The following is a 17,098-nucleotide window of genomic DNA, read 5'->3' as shown; positions in this document are numbered from 1 at the left end:
GATCACGCTAAACTTTTGACATGAATTCCTAACGTCATAAAACTCTTAACAATTCTTTTTAAATGAAAAATAGACATGTCGCATTCTGACCTAGCAAGCAATTTCCAACACAATCTGAAAGATTACAGTTTGCACTTCCAAAGTTTTGATGGTCACAATATTGCCAACTCTTAAACGTAAGCAAATAAAAGCAATATCGGGCTTACATGGTTGCTATATGACGCTTCACGCTTATGTCCAGAAAAAAAATCTTTCACGCTCAGGTAACGTTATATGTAAAGTATTCAGTATAACTGAATCCTATATTCAGTATATAAACCCTATATTCAGTATAACTGAAAGAGGTTAAAATGTGTATAAAAAGCTATTTTTACATGAGCTTTTATTGAGCTGAAAACATGGAATCAATGAGCTCGTCATAGAACGAAAGATCAAATGAACACTTCACATGCTATATATAAGACAGTGAGGTTTTCAGCGCGTTTTTTTGTATTTCTCCCTGACAATTTCAAAACGTTTTCAAATCTCTCAAGATAAAGTCGCAGTATAGCACAATATATTAAATACATTGCAATGTCATAAATAAAGGCAAAATTTATCGAGAGAAAAACTTGCTTAACCCTAGAATGGTCGGAAAAATTTTATAGCGTCTCTTACCATACGGGTCCAATGGACCCGTAGTGTGGCAATACTTGCTAAACACGTAATTGCTTAGTTTACAAAGTTGAAATTTTGGGGAGACAGGCTGGGATACTGGTAGAGCAAGGTTACTACACAGAACTGAGCTGCAAAACAATGGAGGTAAGCCCATGCGGTGACTGAAGACTAGGGTTATAAAATGAAAAAACTAGGGATATATTCCGCATAAAACAAACTACATGGGCTAAACAGGTCTCTCAGGTTTACGAATAGGCTAAGATTGTCAAACTACTATGGGATTACGCAAAGACCAAGCTAAAAATTGTGATGTAATACACGCTGAACAATAGAATGGCTAGTATTAATTGGCAAATTTTTCAGCTTTAAATGGGAAACCGATCGAGTTTACATGGGAAATTGGTCCATTGGACCCAGATGGTAAGAGATGCTATATTCTTATTTTTCTAAATAATTGAAAAAATTTCAGGTTAAACAATCGGATAGTTTTAACACCTTTCCTAGCTCTAGGAATATAAGGAGCCTTGGCCCGCAAAACTCTACAATCAAAACATAACAACAATTCAAAGTTGCTGATCGGATCCAATGGACCCGTATTATGGCCATTCTAGGGTTAAAACTCCAACAACAAATTCAAGTTTCTTTACTAAACAAATAATATTCTGTGAGCGCACCCTCATCCATTGGCCATGCAAGATTCATGGCCATAGGTGAGAATTGGAAGGAAAACTGCCTTAAAAACTGAAAGCTCTGCGTAGAAAATCTCTTAGAAAACTTAGATCTCTTAAACTTAGAAAATCTCGCTTCATGACAACTGAAAATTGAAGCTCATCAACGCATAACTGCACTTGCTTTACGAATTTGAATGTCCAGTTCATTGTTCATCACTCGTGAATTGCACTCTCAAATACTTGAACCTGTCCACTTGCTTCAATATTTCTCCGCACACTTGCAATGATCACTTCGTGGTTTCTTGAGAGGCAGAGAACCGCAGTTATGCTTATTTTCCTCCCGAAGTCATCGCAAACAGTTGCAAAACGATCGATTGCACGTTAAAGATAAGGTTCGGAAGAAGCTAAAAGAACCAGATCATCTACAAACATCGAATAACTGACCCTATAGTGCTTCCAACCATGACACACTCTTCGCCAAGGCTGTGCCTGTCTATCCAGACGTAAACTAGGAAAAGGAGAGGTGCCTGCATATATACCGCTGGCGGAGTCCAACATCCACAATGAAAGGTTTTGACTTAACATTGTTCAAACAGAGAAAAACTTTAGGGCAATTGGAAAAAAACCACACTGTGTGTCCTCAAGTTGTGGCTCAACTATTTTGCGGCATCGCTTTTCAAGATAATTGGCATGCAGCTTACCAACTATAGTTTTGCCAAGCTCTTGGTGTTTTACCTAACCTCCATACCACTTGACACACACGGGTAAGCCAAAGAATTCCTCCTGGGTTTATGGCCAGTTCAGATTGGATTTCATCACACCCAGCCGCCTTACCAGCTTTCGGAGGTCTTACACCACACCCTAGCTTCCATGTACGCTCATCAGTTCCAACATGTGCATTGAAGTCTCCCAATAATAGTGTGGATTCGCTGGTTGCCTCCCTCTGCAGGGCAGCAACCACTTTATCAACAAATCCCAGATATTGCGATGTTGAATTTGAGGTATATACTTGTATACAAAACGGCCTTTGTCGTTTTAACTTTGCTTCAATATGCACAGTCGACATCCTAAGGGAATCCATCTATACAACTATAGTTTTTACTCCTTTCCTGTGAGAGACATGGACACTTCAGTTTACAATTGTTAATCTTTGACCGATTTGTGAGCGAATACGTGTAAAATCTCCAAGATTACAAGTATTCTGATGACTTGTGGGGGAGAATGTCGGTTAATTTTTCAATAAGCCCGTCTGTTTAAAACCCGAAGCCGAACGAAGAATGATGCGAAATGACTGACATTCTTGTGCATATTCATGTTTTTTTTTGTTTTCGACCACTTTTCGTCTGACCTCTTACATTCGACCTGTCCTGGTATGGGTATTCCAAATTTACAAAACCAAAAAGTAGTCAGTTAAAAGCATCAACCTTGAGCTTCCTATAAAAATGACTGTTATATACAAAAATACTGATATGGCTGATGCGAAAGCTGGGCATTAATAAAAATCGATAGTCGCAAAAGAAAACTATGCAGTAACTTTGCCAAGTGTAAAAAAATAGGTCTGTACATTATAAACAATACGAACAATCAATTGCAAATGGGTAAAATACGACAACATAAATCCAGCGATATATAATCGTTTGTCCAACACATCTGACAATACGGAGCGAGCGATATTGACAGATTTAGTATCCAGTTCACGTATCCGTGGCCAATTTTCAATACGCAACCATGCAAAAACTTTATCCTCAACGCTTTCGCTGACATGTCCTTGTGAATGCGAAACCAACCTAGAATGACTACTATTCTGCTGTGTTTAGAAAACAATGTGTTTGTTCACAAGAAAGTTCCTGCAATACAACATTGAAACGCTTAATATCTATAGAAATATACCAGTGGAAAGATGTGTAGTTTGTGGCTTTGTATGTTATGAAAGCTGTTGAACATTATCTGTCTCACGAATCAGATACGATTTGATGAAAACGCGCACCATCTATCCGTTTACATTCCACATCAAGATATGTTAGCGTCAGTAATACGCTGGGACCTAAGCCTAATACAATATAATTCAACAAGCGCTTACAAAGCGACTTTGGGCCATGACAATTCTTTGACACCAAAAAAGTGAATTTCATGTTCTAACGTTTTCCAGGCAAATAGAAAGCAATAAATTTTAATAGGTAACATAGCGTACGTGCAGAACTGCATGGTGGTTCAATAAGAAACCTGCAGCAAAACAAGTGTGTCTGGTAACTTGTCTACATAGTCTCAAAAACATGCTAAATTCTGAATAAAAATGAATAACGACCATACGTGCCAAAAACACACGCTCCAATTCTCGCGTAGAAGACCTGAAAAGATTAAAAAGATCACTGAAAGTTTTAAATATTGAGATTGTTCTTATACTAACTTATTTTACCAGTTATGTTCACTGCGTTAGCACATGCAATTGTATGCGCATGCTCATGCTCAATGGCATATCAGCCAATTGGCGCAATACCTCCGTAAAAAAAAAACAGGCAAACGCAAAACAAAATCGCAACATAATAACGCAGGCGTCTTTCAGCCTGTCGTCGCAAGCAATTTTTGTCTGAACACCGAATTCGCCAGTTTGCGCATCCACACTGACGCCTTGCATACAAGGATGTGTCTGGTAGTTGGTTGGTAGTTAGTTAGTAGTTGGTTACAATCGAAATATTGATGCCCACCCGTAGCCCACGAGTTATGAAGTTTGACAAATTTTATAATTTTTCTTATTTTAGGTTTGCAACTTTGCCTTATTGGTACACTTTCGCAGGTAGCCTGAAGGTAAATCAGTTTGTTCATCTATGTTACTCACTAACTTAGATAAAAACAAACACTATAATAAGCCATGTTTCAACTCGCCGGTACAGTTTTTTGTTGTGTTCAGAACTACCACACAAATGTTGCCGATGACACCCTTTGAACTTTGAATTTGCGTAGGGTGCGTGCAAAGAAAACAACAATGAGGAAAATTCAAACTTTTAAACCTTATATACGGATAAATAAGACACATTGCAAATTTTATGTAAACTTGCTAAATTAATCATTTGCGTATTGGAGGTAACTCAAAGTTCCTTTGCACACAAACGCTAAAAAGCACATCGCAGAAAGAGTGTTAGAATGGAAACAAATATAAAGCCACTTTCACGAAACTATATTCGCCCAACTTTCTGATGGAAGAAATTCGCCTTGACCTTACTTGAAGTTTAAAAAGTCGACCGACTATATGTTGATACCGCATGAATGGGAGTTTCTGTAACTTTTGTTAAGTTAAGAACAAAATTTAGCACAGCTTAATTCTTTGATTGGGTGAGTGGTTGTTGATCAGAATGTTCCGTACATATAATACAAAAAGAATTGATTCCTTCTCTTAATATTGTACATCAAATCAACAGCCCGCACTGGCTTTACGATGTTTGTTGAATGGTAGTATCACAGTTTCTGTACTCATATGTCATAGTTTCAGTATTCAAATCTAACTTATTGCCCCGTCGTGGTGACTACTGTAGTAGTGTCATTAAGTAATTTGACCATACTCTTTGACAGATCATTGCAGAAATTTAACTGCCCTTTGAAGTAACTATATACCGGATTCCAAACGAAAGTGATAAAAACCAATTCAGGAACTCGTGAGAAAAAGGGGCACTGGCATGCGAACAATGGTTTCCAATACTTCTATGATCAATGAACCCAGCTTGAATGGCTGAGCTATTGACATGATCAATTAACACAATAAGCGGAACTTAAAGAATGGAATTTCTGCATATCGAAAGAGAGTAAAAAACAAGAAGGGCATTAGATTTTAAAATTTAAATTATATGTATAAACAAGGAAAAATAAAACGAGTTGCAAATATTTTGCAACTTGCAAACTTTGCAAGCTAGTTATTTGCATAATTATTTCAGCAGGCAACTCAAAGTTCATTTACATTATTAGCGCTGGATTTATATTTTCCAGCAAATATTAAGCCTTGCTCGCATAAAAAATTAACATCTAAACTCTTCTTCCTTATATACGTCATTGCATAGCTGAAAAAAAGTTTTAGCCTACTTTGTCTAAGCATATGCATTCCAAGATAGAAAGAGAAGGAAGCATAATTGAGCACTAATATTATCTTATAGTTTTTTATAAAACTAGTTTTTACCAAAGGAATCGTTTGCAGTAATGTGACAATAGGAATAGTTTTTGAAAGGAAGAAAGGTTTTTGGAACAAGACCTTTAGTGTATAGAGGCAAAGGCCCAGAGTTTAAGCCCATAGTAAAACTGTTCTAAACATTAACCTAGTTGTAAATATTTGGAGTGCCTTTGACAAAAAAGGTTTTTTTAATGTAACTGGCCAGACGTGATGTAAAATAAAATTTGTAACAAAAATGATATTTAAAAGCTGAAAATTGCGTAAAATAGTGATACCTCACATAAAATACAAACACTTTACACTCTTTTAAATTTTGACTACATTTTTCTATAGTAGGCTACAGCATACATTGTCACACGTAAACTGTCGATTTTGAAAGGGATTTTGACTACGCTTCAGTGGCAATACTCCAGAAGTACCATAATTTGTTGTCTTTTCTACTGAAAGTAGCGAAGGAGAAAAAGTTCACATAAAGGTTCTTGTATTTTATATTTTACATTTAAGTGAGACCGGGGTTAAAACTCACACGTGTTGGTTGTAACTGCTGAGCTTATATTTTAAACATCAGTCATTAATATGTCGTTTTGAATATATAGAATTGTAGCTTGTAATAAGTTAAGTGTTATAAAGTTATCTAAAATTTCTCTCCCGCTTAAAAGTGAGTTTTTCAAGGTTTTATGGATACTGTAGAAGATAAACTTTACGTTTTACAAGAGTTTGAACGAAGTATAATAGCCGCAGGAAAGAGTTTGTTGTTCGTAACTTTAGTTACGTTGAATATATGAGTATGGGATTATAGTTGCCACGACTTGTCACACATTATTACGTATGGGGCCATTTGAATTTTTTTAATAACGCGAAATTTTGTCTTGTCGATATACAAAACTGTTTAATGAACATGGTACATGTTATTATAAAAATGTCAAAAATTGTGATAACAAAACTCAGATGTTATGTCGATAGCGGAGTTTTTTGAGCCTTGTTCAGTTCGAGGATAAAGATAAGAATACCTTATCAATATCATGTTCTACTATACCATATCAACCATTAATATGGCAAGAAAAACGTTAAAAGCTCTCATTATGAAAGAAAAATGGTTCCATTTAATCGAAAGACAATAACTATCAGAAAGTTGAATAAATTTTTAATGCTATCAATGTGTTAATTTTACGTAAGCATGTAGTCCTCGGGACTTCTAACTTCAATCTCCCCTAAATGCAGACTACATTTCCCATAGGAGCAGCATGTTTTCTCAGCAAAAAGACCTTCTGACGGTTAAAGTAGTATTTTCCGTGATTATTTCCGTGCTCGGAATATTGGGAAACTTGGTGGTTATTTTCGTTATACAGGTATTGAAAGAGTACAAGAAATCGGTCACTCATTGGTAAGAGAATCTGTCAAGCTTTTTACTTTTAGTAAACTTTCTTATAGATCAACAAGCAAGTATGTTCCATGAGATGTTAAACAAATGTGACATTCAAATTTCTCAACGACAAAAAAGAGTTTAAGCTATTTATTTTTTTATCTTTAGGTACGTGCTTCAACTTGCTATTGCAGACACGGTTTTCCTTTTGACTTTACCGTTCAAGATTTCTGAAGATTTACATGAAGGTTGGATTTATCCAGAATGGATGTGCAAAGCAAAAGAAACACTCCTTTTTGTTAATTACAATGCTTCAATTTTATTCTTGATGGTAATTTATTTGAAAAATTTGCTGGCAGTGTATAGAAGCTTGCAACATAAAGCAAAAAACTTCTGAAAAATCTACACTACCTTTGCAGATCATGAGCATCGATCGATACATTGCCGTTTGTCATTCGTTTTCCAAAGTAGTCAAAAAATTAAGAAGACACAGAATAGCCGTAATCATTACGGTCATTACTTGGCTCGTTGCAATATCTTTCTCTTTGCCAGTCATAATTTACAGCACAATAACCGGAAACCATCCCAACTGCGTTTGCTCGTATGTTTTGGAACTTCTATAGTTTTTGGAAAGTTTTGTCTTGTACTGAAGTTTCCCTGCAATAGGCATGGTTTCTGTATTTGTGTGTAATGACGCGTTTTGTTTGGCATATATACATAGATACGAATTGCCGGCGCCTCCACTTAATCATACAGCAAATTGCCTAAAGGAAGGTTTCACTGATCCCGAACTCCTCAAAAGTTGTTTACAAATATCTGACACCCACAATCCTTACAATGGTCTGCAGTATTGCAGGTCTGAAAGCCATGTACATCAACAACAGTGCGTAATAAATGTCTTTTCCGTTTTTAATGCGGCATTTATTGCAAAATCTTATAAATTTAGAGATCATATCATAGCAGAAGACAGTGACAACTACATATCACTGTATGACGACGACAGTGGTTCTGGTAATTACAGCGACGACTACCTACATGGGAACTATACCGGCAACAACAATGTTTATTATGATGTTGATAACCAGAACTACAACGGAAGCTGGAGTGTAGAAAACAATACAGTGAAAACGAAAATAGATTTTGTTAGCGGTTTCGACACCAATGCCGATTTACTTCGGATCTACTGCACTTATAGCAACCCTCCGCCTGGTTGGATTGCTTTTATCGTTTTCAATTTCATCGTCTTATTCGTCATTCCATTCTTGGTGAGCAACGCAGCCGTTTTTTGCGCCTGCAATTTTTGGGAAGGCTTAGACATACGTAATCAATTCAAATTTTATATGAAAGAAAAAATGTAGGCTATAGGGTACGTCTACAGCGTCTTAAGTCTTTTAAAAATAAAACTTTTTGCTTTACCTTAGATGATGCTTGTCTGCTATGGGTTGATTGTGAAAAAATTATCTGCAAGTCAATTGCGCATGTCACTCGCGCGAAGAAATGAGCCCATCTCACAGAAAACTGAAAGTGATAAACCTGGAAGACGAAGATCAAGTCGTTCAGACTCTGATCGACGACGAGTGACCATGATGTGCGCTGCTTTGGTGTTTTGCTTCGGAATTTGCTGGCTTCCATTTCACATCACCAATTTCGCTAAGTTAAACGGGATCAACGTTCCCCCAGGAAGTGTAAGCTTGTTTTTAGTCTGCATTCATAACAAACCGCATGCTTTTTGGTTCACTTTGAACGGTAACCTAATATACACTTATATAGTGATACGGGACTAAAAGTATAACAATATTTAATGCAGCATTATTTTCCAGGAAAATCTGTGTCAAATTTTGCCAGTTATCGGAGCTTTGATGGCTTACTTGAATTCAGCAATAAACCCATATTGTTATGGGTTTATGGGAACCAATTTTTTTCGAAGATTAGGGTAAGCTTTGAATACCAAAGTCTGGACTCTGGAATACTTACTTTTCTGCGTAAAAACCATGTTAACAAAATAAAAATAATTACCACTTTTTTCAAATCAGCTCGGCAACACGATCTGTTCGCTATTCAGTCCGTCGCAGAGGGAGCAGTTCAGTCTCAATTTCAGGATTTGGCCAGCAACAACGTCAACGACGTGGCTTAAACCGTAGAAGAAATACTAGTACCACTGCCAGTGGACCGGACGTGGCAAAATCTTTCAGGCAAAAGAAAAATAAAACGAACAGTTTATCATTCCACCGATAAAATGGCGCATTTTAGTTAATATTACTTTCTTTTGCCTGCGTGCATAATTAATAGCATCAAAAAATATCACTCCAATTTTGATTGTGCAGAAACTTTCGTGGGCGATATCGCGCTGGCTCTGAATCAAAGCGAACTAGGGCGGAGTCAACTTGTGCCACTCCAAGCGGAAATGGACAGCTGACAGCTGACAGCTTACCACGTCGCACATTTAAATTCCCCATCTACACATTATAAAAGCTCGTGCTGTTAACAGTGATCAGAGAAAGAGAGATATCGTTGACCAAAACTCTGTCGGACTCCGTGAAAACAAACTCTTGTAAAACTTGTACAACGGCAGTTTTCAAGATATGTAATGCTGCGGTTCTCTTGTTGCAAATTTTAACTCCCATCGCTTTCAAGTTATGTAAGCTTGCACTTCCACCAGCGAGCAGAGTTTGCCGCGAGAATCATCGAAATCAACAGCTGATTTGTCGAACTAAGCTGCCATGGTGATTGCAATTCCATAGATATCTTATAACCAGTAATATTACTTAATGTTCTTGGATTTTCGTATTTTATTGAGAACGTGTACACTATTTTTGCTTTAATATTGAAAATCTTTCGGCCGACAAAACTTATTAGTATTCTAACCGCACGCAACAACAGAGTCAGATATTTCAATAGGTAAATTAAGTAATGATACCCTCATAAGTCAAGAGGGTCTCTTCAAACCTAGTGAGTTGAGTTCAGGCCAGCTTGTAAATTGAACAGTTTTGCTGTTCTTATTAATTTTATAACACGTCCCTATACCATTTCGATTCCTTAGAATACCACATAAGTAAAGTTTTCTACAATATTTTTGCCCAAAGTCCAAAAACTTTTAGCATTACATTCCCAGGCTTCATGCTGCATTATGATAAAAAAATTGAATATATTTGTACATGAGAAAGTTGACAAACTATACATTAGCTAGATAATTCAATCTCAAATGTAAATACCCGACGAAGGTTTATTAATAAAAAAAGGGTGAAAGATTGTTATGTTATAATTAGACTCTTAGTTAAGGCTACCATATGTCCTCTTTTAGGAGGATTTGTCCTCTTTTCTAAAGAAAAATGAATTGTCCTCCGAGGACACTGAAAATGCCCAAATGTCCTCCATTTTGCATTTTGCGCTTTCTTGCTTATACTGTATTTTTAACAGAATTATATGTTTATGTGACTTTTCAGCGACAGCATGAGGTGTAATCATTTTTCTTATCATTGTTTTAATTTTGACAAACATAAAATCTAAATAAAGCTAAGCAATAATGCCAAAGAAGAACACTGTGTTTTCTGATGAGCTGCGGCAGAAGTATCCTTGTTTCAGAAAAGGACATAATCATTTTGAAGCTGAATGCATTACTTGTGCATATGCGTATAATTATCCAAAAACATGTGATAAATTCTTTAAACGTAAAACTTTATTTGCATTGTACTTGCTGGAGAAATTGTCCTCTTTTTTGGAGATGAAAATATGGTAGGCCTACTCTTAGTGCAAAAGCATTCTGGACTTTGCTTGCTGAAAAATAAACTGTATATAATTGTTCAACTAATTATCATGCTTTCTAAGTACTAGTTGCAACTCCCAACATTTTGCTCCTATATATAACTCATACTTTTTATTTCACGCTCCTTTGTTAGTTAGAAGCAGCAACAGGATACAGTACAATATTTTTGCATGCAAACACAATACCAATGAATATGCAAAAAATAAGTATATTTGACAAGGTATTGTTGATTTAATGTAAAAAGGTGCCTTTGCTGCTTAATTAACAATGCATGATACTCCATTAAAGAACTCGAATTGAGAGAACATATTAAGAACTCAGTTTATTTACTATTTTTGAATTATGATGTTTCTTGCTTGTATCTAAACTAAAATTTTAACAACAAATGATCAAAATAAGTACGCCCTATTGAAAAAAAAAACGATGAAAACTGTAATAGTATAATAATAACGAAAATCTATAAAATGTAGTACCAACGAGCCACACAATACAAAAGCATATAACTGCATAACATACTACTAACACAAAGAGTTATCACACAAAACAAATCTGAAAGTATACAAAGAAATAAAGCATTACATTGTAAAATGTCACCCATACCAATACTCAGTTGGCAAGAAAGCTCAATAATACCTTGCAACTTTAGCAAGTTTTTATTGGTGTGACTTTGCATAAAATTGTGAAGAGGTAAGGTTTCAAGGAACTAAAACATAACACAAATTTCACACCATACTTGAACTGAAAGCAAGAAACCAAACAATAAGGATACGCCAGTGCATTTAACTGTCTTACAATTAGTACAGTTATTTCCTCAACGAAATCTTCTTTTTTGGTGGCGGTGGGCGCGACTTTATGTCTTTGCATCGAGGAATATGTCTTTCTGCAACCTTAGGTGCAAAACGACGATCACAGTACTGGCAATGTACATAATCAGGATTGATGGATGGAGTAGGCGGTGGCAAGTCCGCGATATTTCCACCTCCAACAACAAAGGCTGAAACAGCTTTTGCTTGACGAATGGTTTTAATAAAATCTTCGTGCTTTACTCTCCAGTTTGATTTCTGAAATTTACCGAACACTTCATACCCAAAGCATATTGCATTACTAATGCAAATAATATTTTGTGGATAAAATAACTTTATTATTTGTTAAATAAGAAATACTGGAAGTTTGTAACTTCAGTTTATTAACATTCAGTGGATTATTTTAAATTAAATATATATCGTACATGCAAAATGTAAATTAAATGTTTAACATTTAGGCTTTGTTACATTTCAATATTGTCCTATTTTAGTTTTAAAACATTTACCGGCATCACTTCTTTTCTGTTTCTTTGCCTTAGACCAAATTTTGTTGCACTGTAAGACTCCATATCTGTTCCCTTTTTTCTAGCTTGAGGCATATTGAAAACTTTCCTTTTTTTACTGGATGTTTTACTGCAAATTGCTTTGTGCTTTTCTAAACGTTCTTCATTGAATTGTCTCCCACAAATATCACAAGGAATTAGATTAACAACTCCATACTCTGGAATCTAGGAGAAAGTGAGGAATTGAGATCAGCAACTAAGCAATAACCAATTTGTTTATATGTCACAAAAATTATCCCATTTTAACTATTAGAAATATATGGGTTTCAAAACTCAATTATTAAATTCTTTGAGAAAACGTTCATTTAAATTTTTTACCTCCATAGCACTACTGTTGAGTTGATAGGTAGAGTTCGACACATTATTGGTTATTGTTTCTCTTGCGTTGTTTTGGTGTTTTGATAAAGTTTGCCTTGGTTCTACAACACTACCAGTAGCTTTTATATCTCTACCCACTTGGCTTCCTTGAGAATAGTCAGTATTTCGGGTGGAAGCCCTAGAACTAGTACTGCTACAGCCATCATGACGCACAAGAACAGGTTTCTGAAATCTAGGCAAAGCAAGAGATGAATCACTTGACAAAGTCCTCATTCGGCTTTTATTTTTATATGAACGTATTTCATCTGACATCCCACTTTGTTTGCTATATGTTTTATCAAATGGAACAGAATTTTCATTGTAATCAGAATCTTGCTTATTTTGTTTGCGAGATGAAGGAAAGTTTACTTTTCTTGACAATCCATCCGTTTTTGATGTTTTAGATATTTTATGTGGTTGTATTGCTTTTTCCTGTTTTTTACTGCTTTTCAAATGAAACAGGCCATGTTTCCGTTCAGTTTTGGGTTCCGCTTGCGTATATATACTCGATTTGTGAGCAAATGGTTTGCAGTCTATTTCTGTAAAACTCACATTTTCAAATTCTGAACCAAAAACCTTCTTATTTTGGTATTTTTGCAGTCTATTTTCACGCTCCGAGTCCTGCTCTAACTGCCACTTCTGAAAATCTGATAAATTTTGTCCAGATTTAAATTTAACTGGCTCTGCATCAGTATCTTCTTGAGTTGAACAATGATGGAAACTACTAGTTTGTTTGTTCTTCAATTTGAGTAGTTCTCTTTTTTTCTTGCTCTTCAGCAAACGCAAATTAGATAAATTAGGAGGAGGAGAATCAGCTCCATCTAATGTTTGGTCCAAAATACTATCCATAGGGGGAACAGCAACATTTTCTTTTTTTGCCTGGTAACTTAGACCATTAGCTGTTTGTTTGTCAACAGCCTTCAAGGAGGAAATGTTTTTCACAGACAAATTATGCTTGTGTTGTTGATACAAATTTGGTGCAATTTGTCGATGTTCTTCCTCAATGTAATTATACTCATTGTGAGCATGCATCATATGGCTATCATTAACATTAGAGTTATGTGTGTTGTTACGGAGAGACAATGGAGGAAGTCGATGATTTCGATTTGAACTTCCAGACCAAGTTGTTTCTCTCTTCGTTGGACCATAGCCATTTCTGTGACTTGTGTTGTAATCATTTACCAACTGTCTGCTTTTTTCTGAAATTTGTACAAGGGACTTGGTTTTTCCTTTTTCTGCCATCTGATTGCCCTTCTCCCCTCTCAACTTCATTGCTAATTTTTCACGATAATTGCGTTGCATTACATATAACAAGGACATGTGCTTAGAGTCATCATCACTGTGCTTTGTTTGTGATGAATGCCGTTGTCTTGAGAAGTGAGTTTTGGTTGGATTTTCCATCGTTGACTTTTTAACATTGTTTTGATGTCTAAAAGCTGTATCAAGAGCCATTGATTAACATATCCAGGAAATCACAATATTTTTTCTTGAATGGTAAAACCTAATACAGGCTATATTGTTGCATAATAGTAAAGATCATATTGAAAAGCAATAACTAGCAGCATTTAACCAGATTAGATTGGATTTAAAGTTAGCAGTGAGCAGCTGCCATCTAGTAAATCAATTAGATTTGGATAAATAAAAACTTGCCTGAAAATCAGCAAAATTTTTACAAGAGAAATGAAATAGTTCTCGTTTTCAATTTTAACAAAGATACCAGTGTTCTTTATCACTTTCCTGGCACACTGACCCAGATTGGTGTCTGCACAATACACAGTTTAAACACTGAAAGCATCATGGATTTTTAAAGAAACTTTTTCAAAACCATGTAAACATTCCAAATAGAACTTTTTATGTACCCAAAATGTGGCCAGTAATATTGACATGAAAGATAAATTAAGCAATTATATACTGCGGAGTGCAAGCTGATTAGGCGTCAAGATAACCTGTTACAGACTATTTATAGCCAGTAGACTCAGTATTGCATCACCCACCTGAACCGAAAAACGAGCTCGTTTGAAAATAGTTTTGACTTGAGATTTCATTTTAAAAGCATGTGACATATCCCATGATATGGTAATTATGAAGTCTGATATCCAGACAAATTCATACATTAAATACCAAGTATCAACTTCGTTGAGTTTGTAGTGTTAATTAATGTTCAATATTACATCTAATCTTTTCAATTCCATAGAAAATTGCTCCATGGGCTTCAGAGAATTATGCTACCGTTAGTGTATGTTCTTACCATGATGTTAAAAATTAAATATCATTTAGTTATTAGAAAATGAATAAGTATTTTTTTCTATTTCCTTATTGAATTGCGAGCAACAACACCGTTTTGTTCTTTTGACTAACCACACATGAAGTGAGTCCAAATGAGCAATGAGTTCGCATAACTCTCTTCATTTTTTGTTTTATCTTAAATCATACATAATAAGCCTTATAGAAAATCCAAAATCATTCATGTCTGTAAGGTTGAAAAGGTTGAGTAGCACAAATGACAACTCTAAACCAATGCATGGGCAAACACCAATAGCTCTTTTCAACACGTGGGCTGTAGATTATGGCAGTTTTCGCCAAAACTGCGGGGGTGCAGAAGCAAAATTCCGTTGTGCATCGCGATTTGTGGCCCAAGGATATCTGGCATTTGTGGTAGACAAGGTGCAGCCTTATATAATAGGAAACAGAGAAAAAAGTAGTGCCTCCTTTTTTATAGAGAGATCGCTATTTCCCGATGTGTAATACTGTTTCAGCCAAAAAATCTTCAGTTTGCTCCTGCCATACTTGGCATTCTGGTTCAACATGGATTCTTATCTAAATGCTGATCCCAGAAAAATCCAACTTCCATAACCTAATACCAGATTGCACAGTTTGCTAAGTGAGTAGGGGATGAAAAGCCTGCACATTGCTTTGCGTATGCAAACCTGTGGCATGTAGCGCCACAGCCCACATGGCGCCATTCCTATAAATTTTTGAATTTCTTGGTGCATTCCTCACATAACTATCATTAGCATGCTATATAAATGCTTGTGCTGACACAATGTCACAGAATGTCTTATGTTTCTTATGAATACATGTTTTAGTTTGAATTTTTATCCTACTGTTTGTCTGCAATTAGTGCTGGCAGGGAAGGAAATTTAACCTTCATGGAAATCAGATCAAACAGAGTTTATTGACTCAGACATGTGATCTCACAACCAGACCCAAGGGAGGGGAGCACTCAAGTTCAGGTTTCATCATATAGAGTAGCACACTTCAGCTGCATCAATGCACACAGTTACAAATAAATATGCACTTAGATTTAACTATGGATTTAACAACTTAAACCTGGTGTTGATTCCCCATTGCTTCCCCATTTCTCATTGACACAGGGGAAAGTATGAAGTAAGTACTTGGACGCATGAGGTTCATCAAAGTACAGGCCGAACTTTTTTATCCTCACGCCGATTTATAATAAAGAAACGAAGAAAAACTAGTTACCTTAACGCAAATTTATAATAAATAAAAAACGAATTGAGGCTTCAGTGCACACCAAAATGTGTGTCTTTGTGTAAACAAGGTCTCTTCGAAAACTGCCGTACTTTCCGTTAATGAACCTTGTGCATGCAGCTGCCACACTTTCCACTATGGGCTGTAAACAGGTTAAAGCATTAAAACATCAGAACATGACATCCTAGCAACCTCATGCTGCTGTTTGCGCACTTGAAGTGAACCTTTAGATCTATTTCGCGGTCAAGATCTTTTCTTGGTAGTTAAGCCAAAAAATTCAGTCTGGTACATAGGCTAGCCCACAAGATTCGCTGAGCACTTCAATTTATTTTCTACTCTAATTAGCCTAATAGCTTACACTATATAGATACCTACCGCCAGCCGGTAATGTTCTATTTTTGTCAATAAGCGATACAAAGAAACTTGTAAACAAAATTAGGGTCGCTTTTCGTTGTCGCAACTCTAGTTGATCTAGGCCTATAGGCTATAGCCTGTAGAATTCAAATGCTCTGTTGACCTATTTGGGGTCTATATAACATACAAGTGCACAACCAGATGATGTCATAATTTGTGTAGTTGGGGTCTAGTATCCTGTAGTTGCGCACTTAACACCCCGTATATACTGTATTCTATCTCTACTCTATAAAGATTACTATGATGAGTACTGTGTGTACTAGCCTATGTATACTATAGCCTATCTGTACAGTATGTACTACTACCACTATGTACGTACAGTATGTACGATATATAATATATACTACCTCTATGAGTATGAGTACTGTGCTTCCTACCCTCTCTGTAGAGAATACTATGGTTATATCACCATCCCTGTGATAGCCTAGGCCTACAAACAAATCAAAACCAACCCAACCGTAAATTCAGTTTGGCCTTTGTTGTTGCTACGAAACTACAGTTTGAAACGATGTCAAAATAAAATAAATTTTGGTAAAATCCATATCCTTAGAAACCAGAAATAGAAGGTAAAAGGTGTTGAGAAATTTTCTTTAGAAAAAGTGAACAAAAATCAGCATTAATAAATTAACTCAATATTTTTATTATAAGCAAGTATAAGATCAAATAAAAAATAAATTACTTTGTCCATGGGTTAAATATCACAGAGCCTAATCAACGATATAAAGAATTCTTTATATCGTTGTTGTGATTATAGACTGGTCAATGGCGACTGCTAAACGGTAATCAACGTAATATTGGTCGGCCACAACTTGAAAACACAATGATGGTGGTTTGATATAATGGGCGGACGGTAGGCTTC

The 17,098-nt window shown here is 35.9% G+C and overlaps 2 protein-coding genes across 5 annotated transcripts; one reads left to right on the top strand and one right to left on the bottom strand.

The window, feature by feature from the left end:
* The first annotated feature begins 5,418 nt into the window (after nucleotides 1-5,418).
* On the top strand, nucleotides 5,419-9,695 carry LOC143462164 (uncharacterized). Of its 4 annotated transcripts, none has more exons than XM_076960210.1 (10): nucleotides 5,419-5,959; nucleotides 6,722-6,868; nucleotides 7,016-7,178; nucleotides 7,267-7,448; nucleotides 7,569-7,730; nucleotides 7,794-8,112; nucleotides 8,269-8,532; nucleotides 8,668-8,780; nucleotides 8,881-9,039; nucleotides 9,172-9,695. In XM_076960210.1, exons 2-10 carry the CDS (start codon nucleotides 6,729-6,731, stop codon nucleotides 9,314-9,316), a joined length of 1,647 nt encoding a protein of 548 aa, XP_076816325.1. In that variant the 5' UTR covers nucleotides 5,419-5,959; nucleotides 6,722-6,728; the 3' UTR covers nucleotides 9,317-9,695. The 4 variants fall into 4 exon arrangements, with proteins under 4 accessions (XP_076816325.1, XP_076816324.1, XP_076816326.1 ...); XM_076960209.1 differs by having other exon boundaries at nucleotides 6,706-6,868; XM_076960211.1 differs by having other exon boundaries at nucleotides 5,419-6,868; nucleotides 7,569-7,703.
* A 1,011-nt stretch (nucleotides 9,696-10,706) lies between these two features.
* On the bottom strand, nucleotides 10,707-16,685 carry LOC143462163 (uncharacterized). Its single transcript, XM_076960207.1, has 3 exons — nucleotides 12,295-16,685; nucleotides 11,920-12,141; nucleotides 10,707-11,671 (listed from the first exon to the last, which is right to left on the bottom strand). Exons 1-3 carry the CDS (start codon nucleotides 13,783-13,785, stop codon nucleotides 11,414-11,416), a joined length of 1,971 nt encoding a protein of 656 aa, XP_076816322.1. The 5' UTR covers nucleotides 13,786-16,685; the 3' UTR covers nucleotides 10,707-11,413.
* Nucleotides 16,686-17,098: the final 413 nt, after the last annotated feature.

This window comes from Clavelina lepadiformis, chromosome 6 (genome assembly GCF_947623445.1).
Source record: "Clavelina lepadiformis chromosome 6, kaClaLepa1.1, whole genome shotgun sequence".
NCBI lineage: Eukaryota > Metazoa > Chordata > Ascidiacea > Aplousobranchia > Clavelinidae > Clavelina > Clavelina lepadiformis.
This window is presented reverse-complemented; position numbering and strand designations above follow the sequence as displayed.